This window comes from Excalfactoria chinensis, chromosome 16 (assembly GCF_039878825.1).
Source record: "Excalfactoria chinensis isolate bCotChi1 chromosome 16, bCotChi1.hap2, whole genome shotgun sequence".
Classification (NCBI taxonomy): Eukaryota; Metazoa; Chordata; class Aves; order Galliformes; family Phasianidae; genus Excalfactoria; species Excalfactoria chinensis.
In genome coordinates this window covers 2642636-2666203 of record NC_092840.1, presented here as the reverse complement: position 1 = coordinate 2666203, position 23568 = coordinate 2642636, and the positions used below count along the sequence as shown (strand labels likewise).

The window sequence follows — 23568 nt, the reverse complement described above, 5'->3', positions numbered from 1 at the left end:
GAGATCAGCTCCTGGGCTGCAACTGTTGGAATCAGCAGGCAGCAGTACTGGGCATGGGTGGAAAAATCCATGTTGTGAGCATCTTGAGAATGTCGAGGGTTCTTTGAAGTGTCATCTGAAGGCTTTAATCCATTATGTGGTCCCAGTGACTTCTTCAAAGTTGTTACCTTTGTTGTAGGTAGCAGCCTCCCCCATCACTGGGATTATCAGTGTTGTTTTTCTGGGACGTGATAGTGGCAGAGGCAGAAAGCAGAAGTGCACCACAAAAGGGAACCTGCAGCTCTCCCATCCCACAGCATGGGGAAAAAGAGCAGAGAACTGGTACCCTTCAGGACTGCAGGTGGGATCTGGCCAGGATTGGGTCCCAGCACTACAGCAGTGCCAGGCCTGGAGCCACTGGTGTGCTCTGCAGCCACCCACCAGGGCTCTGTCTCAGCTGCGGGGACGCCGTGCACTGGAACTGCTCATGGCCATGTTTGATGTAGTGACAGCGAAGACCTCGGGTGGAGCAGGAGTTCAGCAGCTGCTGACATGCAGGATCTCCATTCGGCTGCCATGGTCTGAGCCACAGGGAATACAGCGCTGGCTTGTGGCAGCCACACATGGAGGAGCAAAGGCTGACCCTGATTTAGAAACTGATGACATGACTTACAAGAACAACCTCCAGACATGGAAAGGGTCCCTCACAGGGACCACGGAGCTGGCAAGCACCCCAGGATACTGGTGGTGGCCGTAGCAGCTTTGCTGTGGATACATTCTCCTATTTCCAAAGGGAATTTGTGACCACATATGAAATATCAAACAATGTGCTAGTTATCTTTTTGTACATGGATAAGGCATTTTAATGCAATATAGCTCAGCCTGCCTGCAACAGAGTAGACGTACTGACAAGGATTAATAGTCCAGCGCAAGACTTGGCAGTCAAGCAGGGAGGACTCCTAATCAGGCAGCTGTTTGGGTCTTATATAAGCTGTCTAGACCAAACATGAAGAAACGAAGCCAACCCTGGCATCAGACTACCGCTTCTGCACAGACGGTCTCCAACCTACAGCTTTCCTATCTGAGCTTGTGCAAAGCAAGGGAGAAACAGAAGGATGTTAGTAGTCAAGCCAACTCCACATCAGAAAGAAGTCTGTGAGCAACTATAAAAATAATGGAAAAGAACAGTAATGAGTGAGATTTATTACAGCTAGGAAAACAGTTGACATTTTGCATGCAGAAAATACTGTATTGCCAAGAATATCTCTTCACGGTGAGCCCAAAGGAGTCAGGTAGAGCTGGGGAACGTGGCTTATGCTACAACAAAGGGGAGGATGCTCCTGGCGGAGAGCAGCCTGGGAGAAGAGGTGTAACTTTTCCTAGTTCCTTGTTTCAGTGGAGAATCAGAACAGAGGTTGCTCTTGGGGTATTTCACGTGGCATAAATAAGACAGAAGGGTCTGTGGCTGGGACAGGTGTGACTGTAAGGGACTGAACAACCAGGGCTGTCACCAGGGAGCAGCGGAGCAAGATATGTCCTGTTGATGGGTAATGGATTAGCCATTGGCAACCTGCAGATTGAAGGAAGCCAGAAGTCGTATGACACAACCAATCCTTGTGCCGTGGGGCAGGACGTGACCTGCTGGGTGCAACGCATGCAGGAGCCCTTTGTCACCGCGTTGTTTGGCTCATTAATGAATACCAGAACCAGTCTCATATGGGTTGGCAACAACATTGCACACATCTGGCTTTTTCGGGGGGAGCAGTGTGTCACAAGAGCCTGTTTGCCTGTTTCTTGCTGCCAAGGCCCAGGAGATACCAGCTGCTGGGCAGTGGGTTGCGGGGTCCCTGCCTTGGTGTCCATGCAGAAGTGAGTTTGCCCCTGCCCAGCCCCAGAGGAGCTCTCCCATGGGGACTGCCTGCAGCCATCCTGACACTGAGAGCTGACAGAGTGGGGCTCTGGGGCTCTTTGGGCTCTTTGGCTTTGCTCTTTGGCTCGTGGCTTCTAGGAAGCCCCTGGGAAAGACCATCACGTTTGGGAATGTCTGTAATCTGGTTTTTAAGTTACAAGGATTGGTATCTTCCCCGTACCCCTTGTCCTTATACCAAACCCTTCCTTTCTTGGCTATAGCAGATCTCAGCATTGTGATTTATGGGCTCCAGAGGTGTCCCAAAAAGGGAAAAAATAGCTGTGTTCAGACAGTGTGACAAAGAAATTGGAGAGATGGGGGGGGGCTGGGGACGGACGGGTCACCTCTTAGGAATGTCCTGCCCGTGGAGATGCTGGAGCAGCCTCCTTCCCTTGCTCACATGGTCAGAGCCTTGTACAAGCATTTAGAGCTGAGCTGGAACCATAGCAGGTATGTGATCTCTCTTCTGGACTGACAGAGAGGTTTCTGCCCAGCTCCAGGTGTGTCCTGTGAGATGGCAAAGGGCTGGGACAGCCCCACACAGCCACTTACCCGCATTAAAGCAAGCAGGACTGAGTTTCCTGGCTACCAGCTGTGTCTCTGCTCAGGTCTCCATGCAGGTTTGCTCTTGCCCTGAATGGCACACAGAACACATCCCAGCCCTGCACACATTTGTCCTGAGCACGTGCCGGCCCAGCTCCAGCCTCTGCCTCCCATCTCCCTCTGCTCACAGCGGATGTGGTGCTCTTGCCAGCCCGTGGCTGCATCCTCTGATGCTGTGCAGCTGCTCCTGTTGGCAGCGTGGCAGTGGCACAACCAGGTGCCTGGCACAGTGAGCACAGTGTGAGCAGCAGGAGCAGACAGACCGATGGACAGACCTGCTGGTTCTCTTATGCACAGCATGGTAAACACAGCAGACGTTCAGCCCCAGAAGTTGACGCTTGAAACAAATCACTCCAGAGCAAAGCAAAGTGCGTGCCAGCTGAGTGTGATGAGAACTGGAGTCCTTAGTGCCTGCAACAGCATTGCTGCTCCTCAGGCAGATGTGGGACCTTCCTCATCATATGGCTCCTTCACAGTGATGTGGCATCCGCAGTGCTGGTAGGAGGCTGCACAGTGCCCGTGCCAGAGCAGGATGTGAGGAATTAAACAGTCCTGATCCTGCCCTGGCCTTGAGCAGAACGTGAGTCACATCTGAGAAATGGGTACATCTCTTTAGCAAGGAGTGCTCTGTCCTGAGCGAATGGCATCAGCTGCGCCCAGGCAGATGGACCCCATGGCTGCTCTGGGCCAGAGTCTTGTACTGAAGGGTTGGCAGAGCAGCAGCATTGCTGTGCATTCCTTACCTTCTTCTTGCCTGGGGCTGTCAGCCCTTGAAGCCACCTGATGCTCAGCTGCATCTGAGTGGGAAATAAGCAAATCTGCAGCACCAAGACTTGGATGTGCAGCCCCTGGCAGGAAGGGGACGAGGCACGGAGCCTGGCTGCCTGCTTCCCTTCTTCAGCCCCACACGGCTGGAGGAGCTTCTGTGCTGCCTGGGCACCTTGGGGCACTGAGCCACGGGAACTGAGAACCCCAAAAGTCAGCCTGCATGATGTCACTGCTTGTAATAGCTCTGCGGGAGCTGCCCTGGATGTTGGCATGCAGAGGAGCAGCGTCTCTGTGTTTCACACGTGCTCGCTGTGCAGCAAAGCCAGGAGCTTTCCTCCTCCTCCTCTTCCCTGAGCACACGCAGTGGCTTTTGGTAGCCAGGGGCAGGGGATGGAGGCCTGGCACGGGCATCCCACGGGGGTGGCTCTCCTTGCTCCATCTCTACACGAATAACCAAGTCTCCCACAAGGCTGGGTGCACACACGGCAGCTCCCCGGGCTCAGTGCTGCATAGAGCCCAGGGGATGGATGCAAAGGTGCTGCAGGGTCACGACCTCGGGGCAATGTGGCTCGGGGAGGCACAGAGGGGACGCCTCGACGGGTAGCGATGGACAGCAGCTGCAGGAGGAGAGCTCTGCGTGTGCCGAGGCTGCCCTATGAGCGGGGCTCAGCGCGCTCCCACACGTGGGTGCTGTGCGGGACCCCGAGCACGCCGTGTCCTCCTGCACCCAGCGGGCCGACCCCAACGAGCCCCAGGGAAGGGGCCAAGAGTTGGGCGCATTTACAGCCAAATTGGGCTGATTTCTTTCCTTTGCTGAAAGGCCGAATCGGACGGGAATGTTTCCGTGCCGCCTTTCCCGTCGGGTTACGATTCCCAACAAAAGTTCCCCTTCACACAAACAAACGTCGCCGCGCTCGGAGCAGCCCGCGCCCACCCGGGGCTCCGCACATCGGAGGCCTCACCGGGGGCTGCCGGAGCGCGGGGGGAAGCCGGGCCCGCTCCCCTCCGCTCCCCACCCTCCGGGGGCGGCCGTGCCGAGGCGGGGCCGGGGCGGGACGGCGGGACCGGTCGGGTCCGTCCCGCCCGGAGCGGAGAACCAATGGCGGCGGTGGGCGGCGGGCGGGGCAGCGCGGGGCCGGGCCGGGCGGGAGCGGGACTGCGCGGGGCTGCGCGGCTGCGGGAGCGGGCCCGGCCCGGCGGAGCGGTGCCGTATCGGGAGCGGACGGGACCCGGAGCCTCGCGGGGGGCAGCGGGCGGCCACGATGTCCCAGGAGAGTCTGCAGGGTTTGGACGAGGGAGCGCTGAGGAAGCTGGTGAGTGCCCGCACCGCGGGGCCGGGCGGAGGGCGGGAGGAGCGGTTCGGCGTGCCCGCAGGTGGCAGCGCTCCCGCTGCAGCGCGGTGCCCGGTGCCCTCGGGTCGGGCGGCGAGCGGGGCTGCCGCGGGGTGCTGCTGCGGGAGCGCGGGGGGAGCTCCGGGCGCCGCCTCGTTGCTCTTCCGGCTGTGCCCCATCGCCCGCTCCGCTCGGACTTGAGACATCCGTCCGTCGGCTCCGTCCCCTCGGCCGGCGGATCCCCGCTGCCCTCTCGGTTCCCTGCGCGGTGCCGGCCGGGACGCGCTACCCGCCATCCGCCACGCGTGCCCCGGATCCCAGCTTCCCGCTGGCCCGGCTCCAGCAGCCGAGCCCTTCCCGGCCACCTGCTTCCTGCGGGCATCCCGGCGCTCCCGGAGCAGCTTCCTGCCGGCCCCGCTCCGTGCCCATCCCCGGGCTGCGTTGCTGCGGCCGGCCTGGGATGGCTGCTCCGGGGGGGCCGCGGATCGCCCCTCGTGCAGCCCGGCGGTGGGAAGGGGCTCCGACCTGCCCGGGGATCCGCGTTGGGAAGCCGCTTTGGATCGTGAGCTGCCACCCAACGTGCCGCCCGGCTCGGTGCTGCCCGGCCGCCTGCCCGCCTCCGCGCGCCGAGCCCCGCGCCGGCTCCACGGGCGGTTTGGGGAACGGAGAGCGGCAGGAAGCTGAGTCAGCTCGGAAAGAACGTCCGCGGGGAACAGGAAAGGGTCGGGGTGCCGCCGGGACAGCGCGGAGGTCAGCACGGGGTCCGTGCCGCCCGCAGCTCCCAGCTGTCCTCATGCTGCTGCGGGCGCAGCTCGCAAACCCATCTTCTGCCCCGGAGACGCGGGGTTGGCTGCTCGGGGTTTCTCCCGGCTCTCTGCTTCCCACCCGAGGCTGCTGAGAGCCGAGAATGAGGCAGTGCTTCTCCACGGGGCTGTCCCCATTTGATCAGGGGGTGCTTCGCACCTACTCGTGCCTTCCCAAGGCAGCGGGCTGCACGCACGTGCTGCTGGCTGGCCGTGCAGGTGTCCGGGGAGAGGCTGAGCCCGCGGGGCTGCACCGATGCGTGCTGCTGCTCTCCATCCTGCTGCAGCCCTGGGCTCTCTGCCGGATGGTTCCCCTGCTCCTGCATGGCCTCACCCCACGGCTGCCCGCAGCTCTCCCCGTGCCCATGCAGCTGGAGGAAGGCTGCTCCGGGCTGACGTGAGCCGGGGAAGGAATTTTTTCTCTGGTTAGGTTTTGGCTCCGCTTAGCTGGAAGAGGATTAGCCCATATAAGGGAAAACTGCCTGCCTCTGCTGCTGCTTCCTCCCTGCTCCTTCTCTCTCCCCATCCCTCGGTTCCTTGTTCTCCTCCTCCCTTCTCCCAGTGGCAGAACTCCCAGCCGCGCTCTGATGTCCCCGGGGTGCCACCTTGTGGGACCCGAGGGTGGCCCGGAGCGGGTTCTGGCTCCCCGCGGTGGTGAGCGGGGCAGGTGCTGCGTGGGGCTGGTCGTGGCCGGGATTGATGGGGATGATGCTCTGGCTCCTTTCCCCAGCTCTGAGTTTCCCTGCGGCCGCACTCCAGCTGCTCAGTGCCCCTCTGTGCGCTGCCTATCCCAGAGCTGGATGGAAAGCCTGGGCTAATTAGAGCTAATTACAGCCCTCTGCTGGCGGACGTGCCCAGAGCTGAGGCAAGGCTGAGTGCTGCTGTGCTGGGGCATCACCAGGAAAGCAGCCCATGGTGGCTTGCCAGCACCCTCCTCAAAAAGCCACTTTGTGTGGGACGAGGCGGGCGTTTGCTCACAACCATTAATTTGCTGTAGGCTGGGCAGGGCCCATGGGGCCCTGGCATGTGCCGAGCTCAGGGCTTGTCACTGCAGGGCCCCGCGGCCCCTTCCAGCCCTGGCTCCAGCTGTGGTTTCCGGCACGTTGCCCCATGAGCCGTGTTTGCCCTGTGCTGGCTCCTTGCTGACGTGGGCTTGGGACGGGGCTCCTGCTGCCTTACCGCCATCTCTCCTGCGGAGCAAAGGCTGAACCCTCCAGGACCACGGTGCAGGTCAGACCCCATCCATCAGGTGCCCGTGGGAAGGGCAGATCCTGCTTCTTCTCCTTCCCTCCCTCCCCGCTGCTGCTTTTGTACCCTGGCCATGAGGCTCGGTGCTCCTGTGCCGGGTGCTGGGGCTGCAGAGCACGCAGCCTGCAGTTTGTTTAGCAAATGGTCAGGGCCTCGGCCTCCCAGTGTGAGGTGGAGGAGTGTTTTTGTGTCCTTAAGGCCTTTGCACAGCTGCAGAGCGCCTTGTTGCCTCCTTTCCATTCTCGCGGCCCATTGCAGAAGTCCCTCAGGGAGGCTGTGGGTGTTCGGATGGCAGCTCTGCCCGGCTGTGCCTGGGGCTCTGCTGCTGCCCCAGGACCTTCTGTGCACGCAGGAGCTGGGGTTGCTGCAAGATGTGGTGGTTTCTCCCACCCCAGGGATACCATGTAGGGCTGTGAGGGTGGGCTGGGGCTGTTCATATGCCTGGCCTTATGGCTCAGTGGTGCTGAGCTCACCAATGCTGCGCTCCGGGTCCCTGCTGTGTGCTGAGCCAGCAGGGAATGGGCTGCCCTGTTGCAAAGGCTGTGACTCCGGATGAGAGCCCACACCCAGCAGCACGTGGCACAGGGCTGCAGCCCCCAGCTCTGTCCCCGGGAGGCGGATGCTCACGCTGCTGCAGGATGCTGATATGGGATGCTGATATCACTGCACGGCAGGGGGTGCTGGGAGGGATACGGGAAGGAGCATGTTTGCTTTAAGCTGCAACCCCTGACGACAAAGATCCTCGTTTCTAACCCTGTGCTGCCCAGCAGGATCTGACCCACATGGGAGGTGTCCCTGGGGTGGCAGTGTGGAAAATGCTGCTCCCCAGATGGGTATCGGTGGCTTTGCTGGGATGGGCTGTGTGCAGTGTGTGCAACGGGCCTGCAGCGGGCTGCAGCCTTCCCCCGGCTTGTTGCACGCCTGGAGACAAGAGCTGTGCTTCTGGCCCTGCTGTGACCTGAAGCTCAGTGACCAGTTGGTTGGCCTGGCGGTGTCCTATGGGAATGTGAGGAAGAGAAATGCTGCCTTCACCCTTTGCTGCAGCCGCTGCTGCTCCCAGCCTGCCGAGCCCTGATGCTGACAGCAGCTGCTGCGGGTCACGGGGTCTATTTTTAACAAGCTCCATGGGAAATCGTTTTCCCGGTTCCCTCACTGCAAACCAGTGCCTGGGCAGGGCCTGGTGTCCCGCAGCAGGGCTACGCCTGCGTTGTGCAGAGGCTGCTCTGAGCGCAGGCCGCTGGCACAGCTCACTCTGCAGCTCTGCTATGGAGGAAGGGAAGCCCCCCGTGTGCTGGTGCGGTGCTGGGTGCTGTGCCCGCTCCCCGAGGCGGCGTCCGGCTCTGGCCGACCTCACATCCCATCCCACGCCGGGGTTGGGCCACCCCTCATCCCCTGGAGCGGGGGCAGACAGTGCCAGGCAGTGTGTGCAGGGCGCGTGGGCAGCGCGGGACAGACGGCCCCATTGTGCCCATTGCCCAGCCCTGCCCTGTCCTCCCAGCTGGAGGCGACACTGGACCTTGCCGAGCGGCGCCGCATCCGCTCGGCCATCCGGGAGCTGCAGCGGCAGGAGCTGGAGAGGGACGAGGAGGCGCTGGCCTCCAAACGCTTCCGCACCGAGCGCGGCAGCCACCGGCAGGACAACAAGGAGAACTGGCTGCGGTGAGTTACCTGGGGCGCGGCGGGACCCCGGCACGATGGCTGTGTGGGACCCTGCTCCCCTGCGGCTCTCACCCCTGGCTCCGGCGCAGGTCCCAGCAGCTGGAGGAGCAGCAGCAGAAGGCCCTCGCCTCGCTGTCCCGGGAACTTGAGTCCATCACCGATGTGGAGGAGCTGACGAAGCTGGTGAGTGCCTGACGGCGGGGTGGAAAGAGGGAGCTGAGTGCCACCGAGCCCTCACTGTGCCTCACTCCTGGATCTGCCCCTCCGCAGCTGCGGGCAGCCAGCGAGTACGAGGAGCGCAAGCTGATCCGTGCCGCCATCCGCAAGCTGCGGGCTGAGGAGATCGAAGGTGAGCTCCCTGTGTCTGGGCTGCACCGTGGATACTGGGATGTGCCCAGCTCCTTCCTGAACTTTACCTTCTTTGCTCCCACCCAGCTGCAGCCCTGGCTGGGAACGTGCAGAGCAGCCGCAGGGATGGCGCCGAGCCCACAGCTGTGCCCGCACGTGCAGAACGCAGCAGGAGGGATGATGCTGAACCGACAACTCTGGTTGGGAACAGGGAGAGCTCCCACAGGGCAGGCTCTGAGCTGCCGGCCGTGGTGAGCGTGGAGAGCAGCACTGAGCCCGTGGGGGACAGCCAGACGGGTGATGCTGAACAGCCAGTGCTGACCAGGACGGAGGAGAGCAGCCGTGGGGGGGATGCAGACAGACTGCCTGCAGAGGAGCCCGAACGCTCCGTGGTGAGTGCTGGTGGGGATGCCACTGGGAATTGCTGGGTCCTTTGCTTGTGCCTGCCTACTGGGGGCACAAATCCCTGCGCGTGTGTGACTTACCTGCTATAGGGGGTTGGGGTGGGTGACACTGGTGGTGGAGCAGAGGTCTGCAGGGAGATGGGGATGTGGCTGTGCTCAGGACACCAATGTGGGCTGTGTGAGTGCTCCCTGCTAGCCTTGGGAGGGATTGGTCCTGTTCTAGGACTAGGCTGGTGCCTGGTAGTGATGGATGAGCTGGTGGGGCAAGGCTGGGAGTGGTGGGCACAAACACAAGCTCCCTGTCTAGCAATGACGGCCCTGCAGGGCACAGTAGCTTCATGATGGTGGAGCGTGCTCCCAAGGACACAGCACAGGGCTTCCACTTGCAAGCCCTGTGGGGGGAGGGACAAGCAGTGGTTTGACCCCCAGGCTGCCTGTGTCCAGCCCAGCTTTTCCCTCTGCCTCCCCCAGCGCCTGCATGGGGCCGGTGGCAGGGAAAGGGAAGGTGACCCTGTGCCACTTCCTTCCTGGTCAGCATCTGCTGGCGCTGCGGCACCCCCAGCACACAGCTGTCTGTGCAGGGCTGTTTCCTGATCAGACAGCCCATCTCACCTCACCTGCCCAATTTATCCAGAAGATAAAGCATTTCCCTTTAGCAGAGACCGTGGTGGGATATGCGTTTTGGCACTAGTTTCCTCCATGCCTCCCTTGGCTGTGGTCCCCTCTCTGCCTCCCCCTATCCTGCAGTTACACTTGGATCTCAGCCCACTTTGCCCTGGGTTGGTGCTGCCCTTCCCTTGCTCCTTCGTGGCACTGTGCTGCCACTCCAGGACACTTATGTCCTAGCAGCCTTCGGCAGTAACCCTGGTGCAGGGTGTGAGCTGCTGTGTGTGTGTGTGAAGAAGTCCCATCTCTTGCCCTGCAGCATGGGGATGGCACAGGGGGAGGCTGCAGTCTGCAGCATGTCCCTGGCCAGGTGGCAGGATGGACAGTGCTGCTGGAAGTGGCATTCTGACCCACCTTGCACAAGGAGCTGCCTGGATGCAGTGGGGTGGAGGCAGCTGTGGGGCTGGCTGGGCTCTCAGCCCTGCTTTCTTCCAGGCCCGTGAGCAGGAAGAGGAGCAGGAGCACAGGCAAGCTGAGCTGCAGGACCTGAGTAGCCAACAGCTGAGAGAAGCCCAGAAACCCCCTGCCCAGGGTGAGTCCATGTCTGCAGCATATTCCAGGGGAGGAGCAGAGCTTGGGAGTGCAGGCTGAAGTGGAGTTTGAGGGAGAATAGGAGGATGGAGGGGCTGCAGGGGGTCTCCTGATAAGCCTGAGCTGGCAGCCTGGGGCCACACGAGTGGGGATGCTGCACAGAGCCTCTCATCTGTCCTGCAGCCGCAGCCTCAGGGACCCTGGTGGTCCTGGACCTGCACCCAGCCCTGGAGCCCGCTGCAGCCCCGCAGCCCGAAGAGCACACAGCAGAGGTAGAGCTGCACACCGGGCAGTGTGAGCTGCAGTACCGGGAGGAGGGCTCTGGCAGCCCCTGTCCTGCGCAGGAGCCCATCGTGGAGCCAGCCGAGGCCCCGTGCAGCACAGGGCAGAGCCACCAGGCGGAGCAGCACGACCCAGCACAGCCCTGCGCTGTCACTCAGAGTGGCCAGGTATGGGAATGCTGCACCGGTGGGTGCTGGGAGCCACCCAGAGCACAGCCCCCACCTTCTCAGCACGGGGCTGGAGGTGCCGCACGTGGCCTCTGTCTCGGTGTTTGCCCCTCTGAGCTGCTGAGGTCAGATTTTGGCAGCTCCTCAGTTCATCCCTTTCCCTGCAGTTTGTCATCTGCGTGCGAGGCCAGGTGTCGGGGAAGGCTGTGATGCCACAGGAGAAGCCAGCGGGTAAGGGCCGCCCCAGGCAGCACCCCCAGACCCTCCCCTGAGAGCCCGGGAGGATGCACTGCTCTGTGTGGGGCAGGACGGACCTCTGGGGTTGGGGGCGCAGCGCCTGATTGTGCTCAGGGTGTGCTCAGGCCTGGGCCAGGCAGTGGGGTGGCAGGCACGGTGTTTACAAGTCCCCCAGCTACCGGCGGGGCTGCTGCAGGGCCATGAAAGGGAATCTGTGCGTGCAGCAAACCTCGGCCTTTTGCATTCTTTGTCCCAATAAGGCTGGAGCTGAGCACCGGTCCGGCCCTGGCCCCCCCGGGGCTGTGCTCACTGGCCTGGCCGGGGGCTGTGCGCTGCTCCGGGCCCTCCATGCCTGGCCGGGCGCTCTTGGCAGCCCAGAGAGATTGTGTTGGACAACTGATGCCCTCGTGCTGCTGTTGGGAAAGCGTTTCCCTTCTTCTGTGCCAGGAGGAAATAAGGCCAAATGGGAGCTCGCAGCTGTGGGCACCCTTAGGGTCACGGCCCTGCTGGGAGCCTGCAGCGTGACATGGGCTCAGGCCTGGTGGCTGAGGAAGGATTGAACCCTGCTGCCCTGGGGCAGAGCAGGGGCAGCTGAGCAGCTCAGCTCCCTCCACACCACCACAGAGCCTACATAGCACTAACCCTGCTCTGCTGGGGTCCCATGGGAGCTGGGATAAGCACACAGCCCCTGTGTTCCCTTATCACCCTCCTGTGCCCGGTGGGGGGTGAGCACTGAGCTCCAGGGATGTGGGTGACACTGGGGAGAGCTGACATCCCTGCTTCATCCTGTGCTCACTCTCTGCTCCCTCCATCCCATTCCTTGCACACGGACGTGGCCCGTCCCTTCCCGGCTGGCAGCACCCACCCAGAGCACAGCACGGACCCCATCGCGCCTCAACGCTCAGCGCTGGGAGCAAACCCCGTCCTCACATTGCCCGCAGGGCCACGCAGGTGAGGGCGCGTCGTGGCTGCCGTGCTCCATTTGTGCTCCCACCCGCGTGTGGACACGCAGAAGCTCAGAAGACTGCCGGGCAGCCGGGGGGCAGCATCTGCGGGCGGGCTGCGTGCGTGGGGACGGCATGCGTGGCGGGGACGGCATGCATTGAGGGGAGGCTGGGGGGCAGCATGCATCGCGGGGCGCGCGGGGGGCACTCGACGTGGCACCCATCTGACCCGGCTGCTCCGTCCCCCGCAGAGCCGAGCCCCGTGCAGCGCTCCTCCTCGGTGCGGGAACGCGCGCAGCGCTTCACCCCTTCGGGCGCGACCCCGGTGGGCACCGCGGGGCGGCAGCGGGCGGCGGCGGGCGGCCCCGAGGGGGCGGGCGGCGCTGCGGGGCGGGCCGGGCCCGGCCAATGGCAGCGGGGGCCTCGCACGGCCCCGTCGGGCCCCGCACAAAACGCGAGGGGAGCCGGTGACGGAGGAGCAGAGCAGCGCCCGCCGCCCGCCGGCCCCCGCCCCGCCGGTACCGGCCCCACCGCCGCCCACGACGGCATGAAGACGTACTTCACCATCGAGATCAAGGATGGGCGCGTGCAGCCCCACACGCAGTCCGTCACGCCCCGCATCGTGGCCGCCCCCGGCAGCCAGCGGGCAGGTGGGCACCGGGCGGGAGGCACGGGGACAGCGGGGACGGTGGGCGCCCAGGGGCCGGCAGGGAGGGTCGGCGCCCGGCGGGGCGACGTACGGTTGGACGTACGGTGGGTGCTGGTAGGACAGGCAGGCGGGGGAGCCGCGGTGGGATGTGGGATGCTGGGGGCCGAGCGTGGGCTCTGCAGAAGGGCAGGAGCGTGGCAGCCCTCGGCCCTTGGCTCCAAGGCTCGTTCCCGTCCAGACGTCCCCTCCCATCCCACCATCCAACCCTGCGGCCCGGCCCCAGAGTACAGCACAGCCCTGTGCTCGTGCTCCATCCCCAAAGACCCGCCTCTGTGCTGGCACGGGCGTGGTGCGAAGCGCCATCCCCGCTGCTGCCCTTTGTACCGTGCAGCCCCTGCCTGCCCGTATCAGGACAGGATGCCTCTGTGCGCTCTCCGGGGCTGTCCGTCACGCCGGGAGGTCTTGGCTCCCCCTGGAGAGCTGCGGGAAGTGTCCATCTTGGGGTGAAGGCACGCTGGGGGGGCCTGGCTCCCCCCTGACGCAGCAGCTCCCACATGTTTTAGCCGTCCCCGCAGCCCTTTCTGTGCACCAGAGCTCAGAGCTCTGCTGCAGGAGCAGGATGCGCCGGAGCCGGTGCTTCTCTCCATCTGCGGGCACGGGGCTGAGCCTGTCGGGCTGGAGCGCTCCCCGAGTGCCCTCGGCTTCCTTTGCAGAGCTGACCCTGGGGCTGAGGAGCACTCCCATCCGCATCACCGCCATCCCCAGCAGCACCGGCGGCATCTGCAGCATCAGCACCAGCAGCAATGTCATCAAAGTGAGTGCGCTCAGGGCCCCGGGCGCGGGGTGGGAGCAGCCCTGTGTGTCGGTGCTGGCAGCGCGGCTGGGGGGCTCTGCTGTGTGGGTAGGGGACCCCCCGAGGCCCGTGTGTAAACCCACATCCTTGTCCAGGTGAGCCCCCCCCCGTGCCACAGTGTGTACAGATGGCTTAGAGAAGGGGGTGGGTAAAGGGAAAGGATTTGTGGGTCTCCCCCTCTGCTCAGCTGCCTCGTAGGGTTGTGGCTGCTTAGAGAAACCCATTGCCATCCAGCCCTGTGTTTTCCATTCTGGGAATGAAGCTTGGCCGTGGGGATGGGGAGCATCTGTAGGGCCCTGCTCCAGGGGCTCTGCCCTGCAGTCTGCCTGGGTCCTGCCTCTCCCTCCCTCTGTGCTCCCCAGCTGAGCCTGCCTGGTGCAGGGGATTCTTGGAGACAACTGGATTGGAAAAATGAAGAAGGTACAGCCAGCCCTGGCTCTGCTCTGGGTGGAGATGAGGACACAGCCTTGGGTGCTGCAGTAGCAGGGCTGGAGGTGCCTAGAAGGCAGCATGGTGCTTACAGCTCTTCAAGTGCTTTTATCTGCTGTTTGCCATCTAGGGCAATGCAAAGCGTGCGCGTGTGCAGCGGTGTTGGCAGGAGCTGGGATGTCCAGCTGCCTTGCTCACAGGGCTGACTGCCTGCCTGCTCCTCCGGGCATGGCCGAGGTGGTGGTCAGGGTGCTGCTCGCTTGCTGTGGGCCCAGCTTGGTGCTCACCTCAACCAGCATGCAGCCCGGTGGGGCTGCAGCAGGTGCTGCCCATGCCAAAGGTGCAGCTCTGTGCCCGCAGGGTGACAGCCCTGCATTAATGCGCTCGCGCAGGCTTGGCCCTGCGGCCTGTCAGCTCTCATTAAGGTATTAGCAGTGCTGTGGGACTGGGTGGGTGCTTGGGGACCAGGGCTGGACACGACCTCCAGGTGTGCTGCAAGCAGGCAGGGAGGAGGAGGAAGAGGAAGGGGCTGTGGTTCCCTCAGCCCTGCCAGGTAGGGGTCGGTCTGACCCGTGGTGTGTGTGGGGCTGGGGGCTGATGGCTTTTGCTGGGAGTGCTGTGTGTGCCTTGGGAGCTGGCAGATGTGGAGCTCGTGGGGCTGCATGCAGCAAGGAGAGGTGAGACCCGTGGTCACAGCTGGTGGCATTGCCCTGCAGCGGTGCTACCCCGAGGTTGTGGCTTTGTGCTGGGTGGGTGCCGTGGGGCAGGATGGCTGCAGGAAGTTGTGGAAGAGGAGCTGTCTGCGTGCAGCAGAGCAGCGTTGCTGGAGTGGATCCTGCAGGGTCTCTGCTACTGCTTGCCTGCCTCGCAGAGCTTCAGTGCTGCATGGCCACAGGGGCAGCAGCTGCCAGGCGGTGGAGGCAGAGACAGGAGCCCATTCCCTGGAGCAACCACCAGGGCCCCCCCTTGCCGGGCCACCTGGTCCTGTGGGGCCTGGAAACACTTCCAAGTGTCAGCGCCTTCCTCGGTGCCCCTGCACGGGACCCCCGGCCGTGCTGCGACAAGAATAGCCGGGCCGGCCTCCAGCTGGGGGTGGTGCCCCTGCAGCCCCTATAAAGGGCAGGGGACAGCTGAGAGGGGCCCGCTGCGGCACCCGCAGCCCTGGAGCCCGCCGCCGCCATGCCGGGGGTCAGCCTGGAGAGCCTGGCACAGGCCGGGGTGGCCGAGCTGGAGGAGCTGCGGCGAGAGCTGCAGGCCTTCGGGCGGGCGGTGGAGGGGCAGCTGGAGCAGGCTGTGCAGCAGGTGCAGCCCCTGGCCCGCGCCCTGCGGGATCTGGAGGAGGAGCACCTGGTGCTGCGGGCTGAGCAGGCGCGCCTGGGCCGCCGGCTGGACCTGCTGGCCCTATGGCTGGCACCGCCGGAACCCGCGGAGAAGGACCTGAGCACCCTGTTTCTGGAAGCACAGGACCCTTGCGCTCATTTTGAGGGCACCGAGGAGTCCAGCAGCCCGGTGGCCCATCCGCCCACTTTCTCCAGCACGCGCCAACAGTCGACCCTGCATCTCTCCCGGAGCGACAGCTTTGTGAGTGCGGGCCGGGCCGGGCCTGGCTGGGCTGCCCCGTCCAGGGCAGCACCCACTGGGGGGGGCAGGGTGCTGGGGCTGAGGAGAAACCCTCGTCTGGGAGTGGGATGTGTGTGCAGTGTGGCCGGGATCAGCCGCAGTCACAGCCTGCTGCTGTGGGAGGCTGGTGCCGGGCAGGGCTGTGAGCCAATGGCGCCTGCCTGCTTCACATTGCTGGCGTGCCGGCCGCGGGGCAGCTGTGCCGGCCCCTGTGTGGGCTCGCCTCATCGCCTTGCGGTCGTCACCTCGCCCTGCAGTGGCCCTGGGCTCTGTGCTGCTCCTTCTGCCCAGAGCTTTGCCGCAGCGCTCTGCATTGCTGGCACCGGGCTGAGCTACTGGGGAGCCAACCAGTGCCAGCAATGCGTGCCCTCACGCCTGGCAGCGGTGCAGGATGGGGCCAGGTGTGCAGCGGGGCTGTCTTGGCCCAACACCTCCCACCCGCTGCCTACAAGCCCTATTCCGGGCCTGGAGAGCTGCCCACGGCGCATTGCTTGGGGGTCGTGCTGAAAGGGACTTGGTGTCCTGGCTGTGCTCCCGCGGGGGCTGAGCTGGCCCAGTTCCTGAGCGGAGATGACGAGGAGGCTCTTGATCTCCTGCGCAAGCTCTTCTTTCCGCTAAGTCCCTTAATTCCTTGGAAATCCCTTGTGCTGCTAATGGTGTGCACTGGCCTTGCCAGCTTTAGGGCACCGGGCATGGAGCCCCCCTGCCTCACTGGAGGCCCTAGTGGTGGCAGTGGGTCGTGGGTGTCCACAAGCTACAATGTGGAGACGTTTCAGCAGCAGGTACAAGAGCACCTGGGGCCTCCTGGGGCAGGGTGGGCTGCGTTGTGTGCTGAGCGTTGGGGATGTGGCACTCCTCCTGCATTGGTCACTGCTGACATCCACGGAGTCCCACCAGCCGTGAGCTCCTACACCACACAGTGCATCCCCACAGTCCCTGCTGCCTGTGGCACTGGGCAAGCATCGGGTTCATTAGGGGCCAGTTGGGCTGGTGAGGCTCAGGCGTGTGGTGCTCTCCTTGCAGCCGATGGAAGCGGAGGTGGTGGTGGAGCAGCCCCAGGCACCGAGGCTGCAGCCAGAGTTGCCCAATGGCATGGAGAAGGTCCAAGTGAGGGAAGTGGAGAAAAGGAGCAAGCTGAATGTCGAGGAGTTGAACAGGATCGAGGACGAGGATGTTCTGGATAAAATGGTACGTCCTTTACTGTGATGGTGTGGGCTTCTGAGGGCAGGATGCAGGCTGGAGATAAAGGGACTCAGAACTGGGTGGGAGAACAGAGCTGAGGGGCCGTGCTGAGCTCCCCTTCCTTCTGCAGCTGGATCAGACCACAGACTTTGAGGAGCGACGGCTAATCCGCAATGCCATGCGGGAGCTACGCCAGCGCAAGCGAGGTAGTTGGCAGCTGCTGGGAGGGGGGGAATGCTGATTCCCCATGCAGGGTCATGGACCTTGCATCTCGCTGCTGACACCATCCCCTGTGTGCATTTGCAGACCAGCGGGAGAAGGAGCGGGACCAGCGGCTGCAGGAGGTGAAGAGCCAGGCTACAGTGAGCAGGGCTGGCCACAACACTGAGACCACCACCACGCAGAGCACCCAGTCAGCCGACGGCTCAGCCCGCAGCACTGTCACCAAAACTGAGCGCCTCATCCAGTCTAGTAAGCACAGGGCTCACTACTAGTTCTCTGTCTGTCATTCTCTGTGCTTGTCCTGGCTGGGACCCTTGGCATTTCCAGCATTAGCCCAGCCTGTGGCATGCAGCGGGCTTTGCAGAGCCCAGGGCAAGGGACAGCAGAGATAGCTGGGCATCTTCTGTTGCTCTCCCTGTGCAGGGAGGTGACAGCATAGCACACAGGGCACAGGGTCAGCTGCACCCTGCAGAGAGCAAGGCCCTGGTTTAGGGCCAGGTTTCACTGTCTTTCCTTGACTAGCCTCCTGCTTTAGACATCCTGGGGCCTGAGCCCTAAGGGATCTGCTCTAGTGCCTTCCCACCTGACCCATGTTCCCCGTTGGGGTGGCACAGGGCTTGCAGGCCCTCTCCTGTCACCCACACTTCTGCCAGCTGACTCAAGCTGGGAATAGCTGTCTGTGGCTGCTCCAGCCTTCCTGCCTCTCTGCTCCCTCACTTTGGCCTCTCCGTTCCACCTGGTTGCTGCCTGGGGGCACGCAGCTTCTGTCTCACCCCCATGCCTGTGCAGGATGTCTCCCTGCTGTGCCATGTGGACATGAGGGTAGTTCACAGTGCTCAATCTCTAACCCAGCTGGCCCCCTTTGCTTTCTCCCCTGCAGATGATGGCAGCAAGACTTCCCGCACAACAACCATGGAGTCAAGTTATGTGAAGAGATCAGACAGTAAGAGCGTTTGCTGCATTGAAGCATAGGCATCCCTTGGGCATGCCCATGGGGCCATTGCTGCTGCAGAGCACATAGCAGAGCTCCCCCGGCCTGCCCAGCTCTGCTGCTCCATGGCTTCTGCCTGAGGCCTCTTTCTCCTTCTCTGCAGATGGCAGCAGCAGCACATTTGTTCAAACCAAATCGTCCTACAGCTCATCTTCCAAGAAGACAGGCAGGTGAGTGATGTCACCAGCCTTGGACCTTGAGCTGTGCTTGTTCTGTCCTAGGAGCATGGAGTTCTCTGAGCTGCAGGGATGATGAGGGGCTGAGAATGGCTATGTTCCTTTCTGCACTGAGGCTTTGCCTCTGTCTCTTGCAGCATCTTTGACCGGGAGGATGAGAGTGCCTCAAGGCAGAGCAGCCTGGCTGCACTGGAACGGCGCCAGGCTGAGAAAAAGAAGGAGCTAATGAAAGCTCAGAGCCTGCCCAAGACATCAACCTCACAGGCTCGCAAGGCCATGATTGAGAAGATGCAGAAAGAGGGCGGGAGGTGAGGACGTGCCAGGCAAGGGGCGGTTGGGGCAGCAAGCATCACATGCGTCACCCTCTCTGTTTTCTCCCTCAGCTCTCCAAACCCTGCAGCACCGCGTGCAGCTGTGCAGCGCTCTTCCAGCTGCGGTGTCCCCAATGCCAACAGCATCAAGCAGATGTTGCTGGACTGGTGCAGAGCTAAGACCCGGGGCTACGAGGTCAGTGCTGCCTCCTCTCCCCATCTTGGGCCAGGCTGGGCCAGTCACTGTGCCCCTTGGTAACTCTCCTTTCCTGCAGCACGTGGACATCCAGAACTTCTCCTCCAGCTGGAGCGATGGCATGGCCTTCTGTGCTTTGGTCCACAACTTCTTTCCAGATGCTTTTGACTACAGCAAGCTCACACCCCAGAACCGCCGTCACAACTTCGAGGTGGCGTTCTCCTCTGCAGAGTACGTAACTCTGGTGCTACCACAAGGGCTGTGGGCATGTCCCACGCTCAGGACAGCTCTCCCTCCTGCTGCCTGGGCACAGGGACATGGGCAGGACTCTGGAGGAGCTGGCCATGCCCGAGGCTCAGTGCCTGCTGGCATCGCTCCTTTCTGTCACACAGTGAGGTTGGGGAAGAGTGGACTGGGGTGTATGCAGCCCCGATGGGCCGGTACAGCCCAGCCTGTGCTGAGGTGGTGGGCATGGGACTGGGTCTCCTGGGCATAGAACATAGGAGCCAAAGGCAGGGCAAGCTCTGTGGGGCAGAGAACCAGTCATGCACAGTGTAGTACCTATGGAGCTGGGACCAGGGTTTGTACATGCAGGTGCCTCCTTCACAGTTGTAGGGGCTCAAACACCATTGCAGCTTCTCAAGTCTTTTTCCCTCCCCTTTTGCTTCTGGTTTTCCTGGGTGCTGAGAGATGGGAGCGCATCCAGCTGGAGGGCTGGAAGTCAGGCCCTCTCTCCTTCCTTCTGTCTCTCCTCCCATCCACTCCTCCTCCCCTCCAGCACCCTGCTGGCCTCGCCTCGGGCAGGGCCAGGTGGGTTTCGGAGGGGCCCCATCCCCACCTGCCTGGCAGGTGGCAGCCGGCTGGTGCTCAGTGTGGCAGCACTGGCCGGGAGCTCCCAGCAGCTTCCGCGGTGCTGTTCAGTGCAGCAATTGGGAACAGGGGGCCGTGTGCCTGGGTCTTGGTGCTCCTATTAATAGACTTTTTGCTTTAATTGGGACCGGTGCGTGGACTGAGAGAGAGCCATCGATCTCTCCGGCCTGGAAGCCAGGTGGCCTCTTGTCCTTCCTCCTCCTCCAGCTCTTGTGAGCGTCTTCTCCTGAGCTTCCTGCACCAGGGCTGTGCCGTGCGGTTCCAAGCGGAGCTGGGCAGGATACTGGGCATGCCCAGCCCTCCTGGCTGCTCTATATACAAGCTATATAGAGCGCCGCTCCGCTCTGGAACTCGCTCCCCGAGCACCGGGCGCGCCAGAACACATCACTCCCTCTTCTGTCTCGTTCTGTCATTCCCTCTTGACCTCACGCCTGTCCACACTGCTCACCTACCCTCCCATCCCCTGCTTGTGAGCCCTGGCCCCCCAAGTCACACTGAATGGCCTTGGAGCGCGGCGGTGCCTGGAGCCGTCCTGCCCCTGCATCGCGCACCCCCAGAGCATGTGAGAGCAGAGCAGCATCTGCCCGGGGAATGGGAACTGCATTGATCCGTGTCTCTTGTTTTCTCTCTTTCTCCCCTCCCCGACTGGGCTGCGGTCACTGGCTTGCCCCTCTCTCTCCCTGCCCTCAGGAAGCACGCAGACTGTCCGCAGTTGCTGGACGTGGAGGACATGGTCCGGATGCGCGAGCCGGATTGGAAGTGTGTGTACACATACATTCAGGAATTCTATCGCTGCCTGGTCCAGAAGGGGCTGGTAAAAACCAAAAAGTCGTAGCCCATTTTCACCCCCGGGAGCGATGGTGAGAACCTTCCTGTCGATCTACCGCCGCACACCTGCCCGCCTGCGTCCCACAGCTTGGCAGGAGGGCCGGGGAGCGGCCGCTGCGGCTGGGGCAGAGGATGGGGTATAATGGTGGGAGAGGGTCGAGTCTTGTTCTGGGAGCAGGGTGGAGGCAACTGGCTGCCTCTCTCCTTGCAGAACAGCGCTTGTGGGGAGAGGGCTGAGGAGATGGCCGTGGAGGGGACCTAGGGGCCCAATGGCTGTCCAGGCACAGGGATGATGCCAGCAGGAGTGGGGCTGCTGTGGCTTTTCCCTGCCTTCCTCCCGCTCATCCATCCCAGCCGGGGGGCTGAGCGGCTGGGTACCAGGGAACGCCGCTTTGGGCACCGAAGTGCTGAGCAGCACTGGCCTGTGTGGGTCTGCTCAGCTGTTGCTCCCACGGTGCTCCAGCCTCACTGCCTGCGCTCCCTGCCTCCTGTTCCTGTACTCGAGGCTGCCTGTCCCAGGCATGCAGAGGCTGCTGTCTGCAGGGGGGAGGCTGAGGCCAGTGCTGAGCTGCAGGATCAGGCGTGGCTCAGGGTGCTCCCCTCCCATCGAGGTGCTGCCTGCTCATATATGGGCAGGAGAGGGGAGCCTGGAAAGTGTGACTCAAGGCTGCAGTCCTGCCTCTTCTTGCACTGTTTGTGCCTGTCTTTCAGGGGCATCCTAGCTGGCACTGGAGCCTCCTCTCCCCCAGCTCTGCACTGCATGAGCACACCGAGGCCCAAACAATGCCTTTATAAGGGCAGAGCCTGTCTCCCTCTGCTGCCTTAGCTTTTCCATCACCCTGGCTGGTGGTAGCGGGAGACCTGCTGTGCTCAGGCGGGTGCTTTCCCAAGGCCCTGAGCATGGCCTCTTGGGCTGCCGCATCATGCAGTAGGGCTGCTGCAGGCCAGGCCCTGGGCTCAGAGCCCATTGCTTCCATGGCTGTCTGAGTCCCAGCTCTGCCGCATTAACCAGGAGAGCGGGGCATGAAGAGCAAGGCCCCAGGCAGAGCTCCCAGGCTGGCTGCAGCCTTCCAGCATGGCTGCGGCACCTGTGAGGAGCCCAGGGAACAGGCAGCTTTCTTTGATCCCGGTGCTCCTTGCATCCATGCCTCCCTGCCCAAGGACCGGCACCAACTGCGTGTCTGTGCCAGTGCCAGCCCAGAGCTCCTTGCTCCAAGGGCTGTGCAGGGCACCAGAGCACATGATGGGGTTAGCAGGATCTGCAGCTTGGCACGAGGGGGAGGTGGTTAGAGATGGGGCATTTTGTGGAGGGTGTCTGATCTTCCCAGTACGGTCAGAGCTGTACCAGCGAGCTCAGCCTGCATGACAGTGGGACCTGGAGCCAAGCGTTGTGGGTTCTGCAGGACCTAACAGGGATGGCTTCATCCCCATCTGCTGCATGGTGGCCTCAAGCCCAGGCTCAGCTCCGGGCTCCTCAGCCCCAGCTTTGATCTTGGTGCTGGTGCCAGCACAGCCTGTGCTCTGTCAGCCAACACTGGCAGTGGCTGTTCCAACTCTGAGCACTGTCCTCTCGTGGGTGGCAGCAGCACTGGGCTGCTCCTGGACACCCCTGCCAGCCCCAAGCCCTGAAGAGCCACGTGAGGGGGGGAGCTGCTCCTTCCCTGCCATCTGTACCCTGCCAGGCTGCAGCAGCAACAGCCCCCGCTGTGCCAGCAGCCCCGAAGACCAAGGAGCCATCTGGGGCCTGGTGGAGCTGGGGAGACACATCTTGGACTGCGGGCTGGCAGCAGTGGGGCAGGGGTGGTGCTTGTAGCCAAGGGTCAGAGTCAACAGCAGCGTCGTCCCAAGGCCAGCTTTAATGGCGGAGAGGACCCTGAGGTGGAGAGCAGCTGGGGAAGGGTCTGGCACAGACCTCAGGGCCCAGCCCAGGCCTCAGGGCAGCATAGTGACTCCTGGCTGGGGTAGCCATGGGCCATTGGAAACCGTGTGGCTCTGGCAGGGTTGTGCCCGCAGTCAGGCCCAGTGCAGCCTCACTGGGCTGTGATCCAGCAGTTGGGTGGGAAGCAGGAAAGTGGGAGGCTGGGAAGCCTGGCCAGGAGTTGGGGAGCAAAGGGCAGCGTGGGGTGAGGCTGCTCTGGCAGCTCCGGTGCAGTGCAATGGCCTCAGCCTGCACTCACAGGCCTAGGAGGGCTACAATGCGACTGTGAGGACCGAGAGCAGGGCAGGACGTGGGTGGCAGGGGACCATGGAGGCGGTGGGGTGAGCAGTGCTGGCAGGCTGCCTGGCCTTGCAGGCCACGCTGGGCTGGGGGCACTGAGGGCACAGTGAGGCTGGGGGCAGCGGTGCCTGGTGCCGGCGGCCCCATCCTGGCCTCCCCCAGGCATGCTGAGGCCCCGTGTCTTTGCAGGATGCTGGCGGACTGTGTGCCCCTGGTGGAGGTGGAAGACATGATGATCATGGGGAAGAAGCCAGACGCCAAGTGCGTCTTCACCTACGTGCAGTCCCTCTACAACCACCTGCGTCGCCACGAGATGCGCATGCGGCAGAAAGAGTGCTAGAGCCTGCCCCGGCCTGCGGCTGCCCGACACCTCACTGCCCCCTCCCTGCAGGGACGCTGGTGTGCGGAGGAGCTGCTGCCCCATGGAGAGGCTGGCAGTGGGGGTGGAGAGGCCGTGGGGCTGGCGCTGGACAAAGGCGGGGGCTCCTGGTCACCTGTTGTTGCTTCGGCCTCGCTGGAGCTCCTCAGTCAGCCTCTGCCCTCGCTGGCTGCCAGCTGAATGTACGGGCAGGGCAGAACGGTGCCAGGTGGGTGCTGCCTAGGATGCCGCTCTCCCTGCAGCCAGCTTGGCTCTCCTCCCCTCTGCCATACTCTAGTGTGTTAAGTTATTCATTCTCAAGGAGTTCTTTTTACGTGGGCAGTGTCCCTGCCTCCCCAGGGAGGCTGGGGCAGCACAGTACCCTTGGGCCCTGAGCCAGCGTGGGTCTGTGTCTGTGTGGCTCAGCCCATGGACCCTGCAAGCCAGGGCCCGGGTGGGCGCTGCTGGTTTTGGTGCAGCCGGGAGGCAGAGCGCCCTGCTCCCCAGGCGGCCCGAGAGCAGTTCTGGGCCCCCTGCAAGGAAGCCCCTCTGCCCACCACAGTCCCTGCTTGGTGCCACCTCCCTGGGGACGGCCCTGTGCCAACACCCTGCTTCCCACCGCACGCACGTGCCCAGGGCGCTTCCACGGCGGGGACCTGCAGCACCCCCGTGCTGGGGAGCTGGAGGGGAGCGGGGAGGGCCCCAGGGAGCGCGGGGCCAGGGCCAGGACCAGACAGCCCCCGCGCTCCTCCCCAGCTCTGGGCACCTCGTGCTCAGTGCCACTCG

General features: G+C 63.2%; 1 protein-coding gene across 3 annotated transcripts; it reads left to right on the top strand.

Annotated features, from left to right (window-relative positions):
- Window positions 1-4393: 4393 nt before the first annotated feature.
- Window positions 4394-23548, top strand: SMTN (smoothelin). 3 transcript variants are annotated; one of them, XM_072351435.1, is made up of 21 exons: window positions 4394-4572; window positions 8140-8300; window positions 8390-8483; window positions 8571-8649; window positions 8736-9040; window positions 10154-10250; window positions 10433-10521; window positions 10594-10698; window positions 10866-10929; window positions 11794-11886; window positions 12131-12529; window positions 13242-13342; window positions 16454-16618; window positions 16743-16818; window positions 16919-17083; window positions 17715-17777; window positions 17929-17995; window positions 18139-18309; window positions 18385-18508; window positions 18588-18739; window positions 22614-23548. In XM_072351435.1, exons 1-21 carry the CDS (start codon window positions 4522-4524, stop codon window positions 22762-22764), a joined length of 2772 nt encoding a protein of 923 aa, XP_072207536.1. In that variant the 5' UTR covers window positions 4394-4521; the 3' UTR covers window positions 22765-23548. The 3 variants fall into 3 exon arrangements, with proteins under 3 accessions (XP_072207536.1, XP_072207535.1, XP_072207534.1); XM_072351434.1 differs by adding an exon at window positions 20069-20238 and having other exon boundaries at window positions 10433-10698; window positions 22614-22753; XM_072351433.1 differs by having other exon boundaries at window positions 10433-10698; window positions 22614-23546.
- The last annotated feature ends 20 nt before the right edge of the window (window positions 23549-23568 follow it).

What these genes read in the sequence shown, in the direction of transcription:
- SMTN (XM_072351433.1), top strand. Translation starts at nt 4,522, where the DNA reads ATGTCCCAGGAGAGTCTGCAGGGTTTGGACGAGGGAGCGCTGAGGAAG. An exon ending in GCCACAGGAGAAGCCAGCGG is followed by an intron (nt 10,930 to 11,793) that starts GTAAGGGCCGCC and finishes CCCGGCTGGCAG; the next exon opens with CACCCACCCAGAGCACAGCA. An exon ending in CTAAGACCCGGGGCTACGAG is followed by an intron (nt 18,509 to 18,587) that starts GTCAGTGCTGCC and finishes CCTTTCCTGCAG; the next exon opens with CACGTGGACATCCAGAACTT.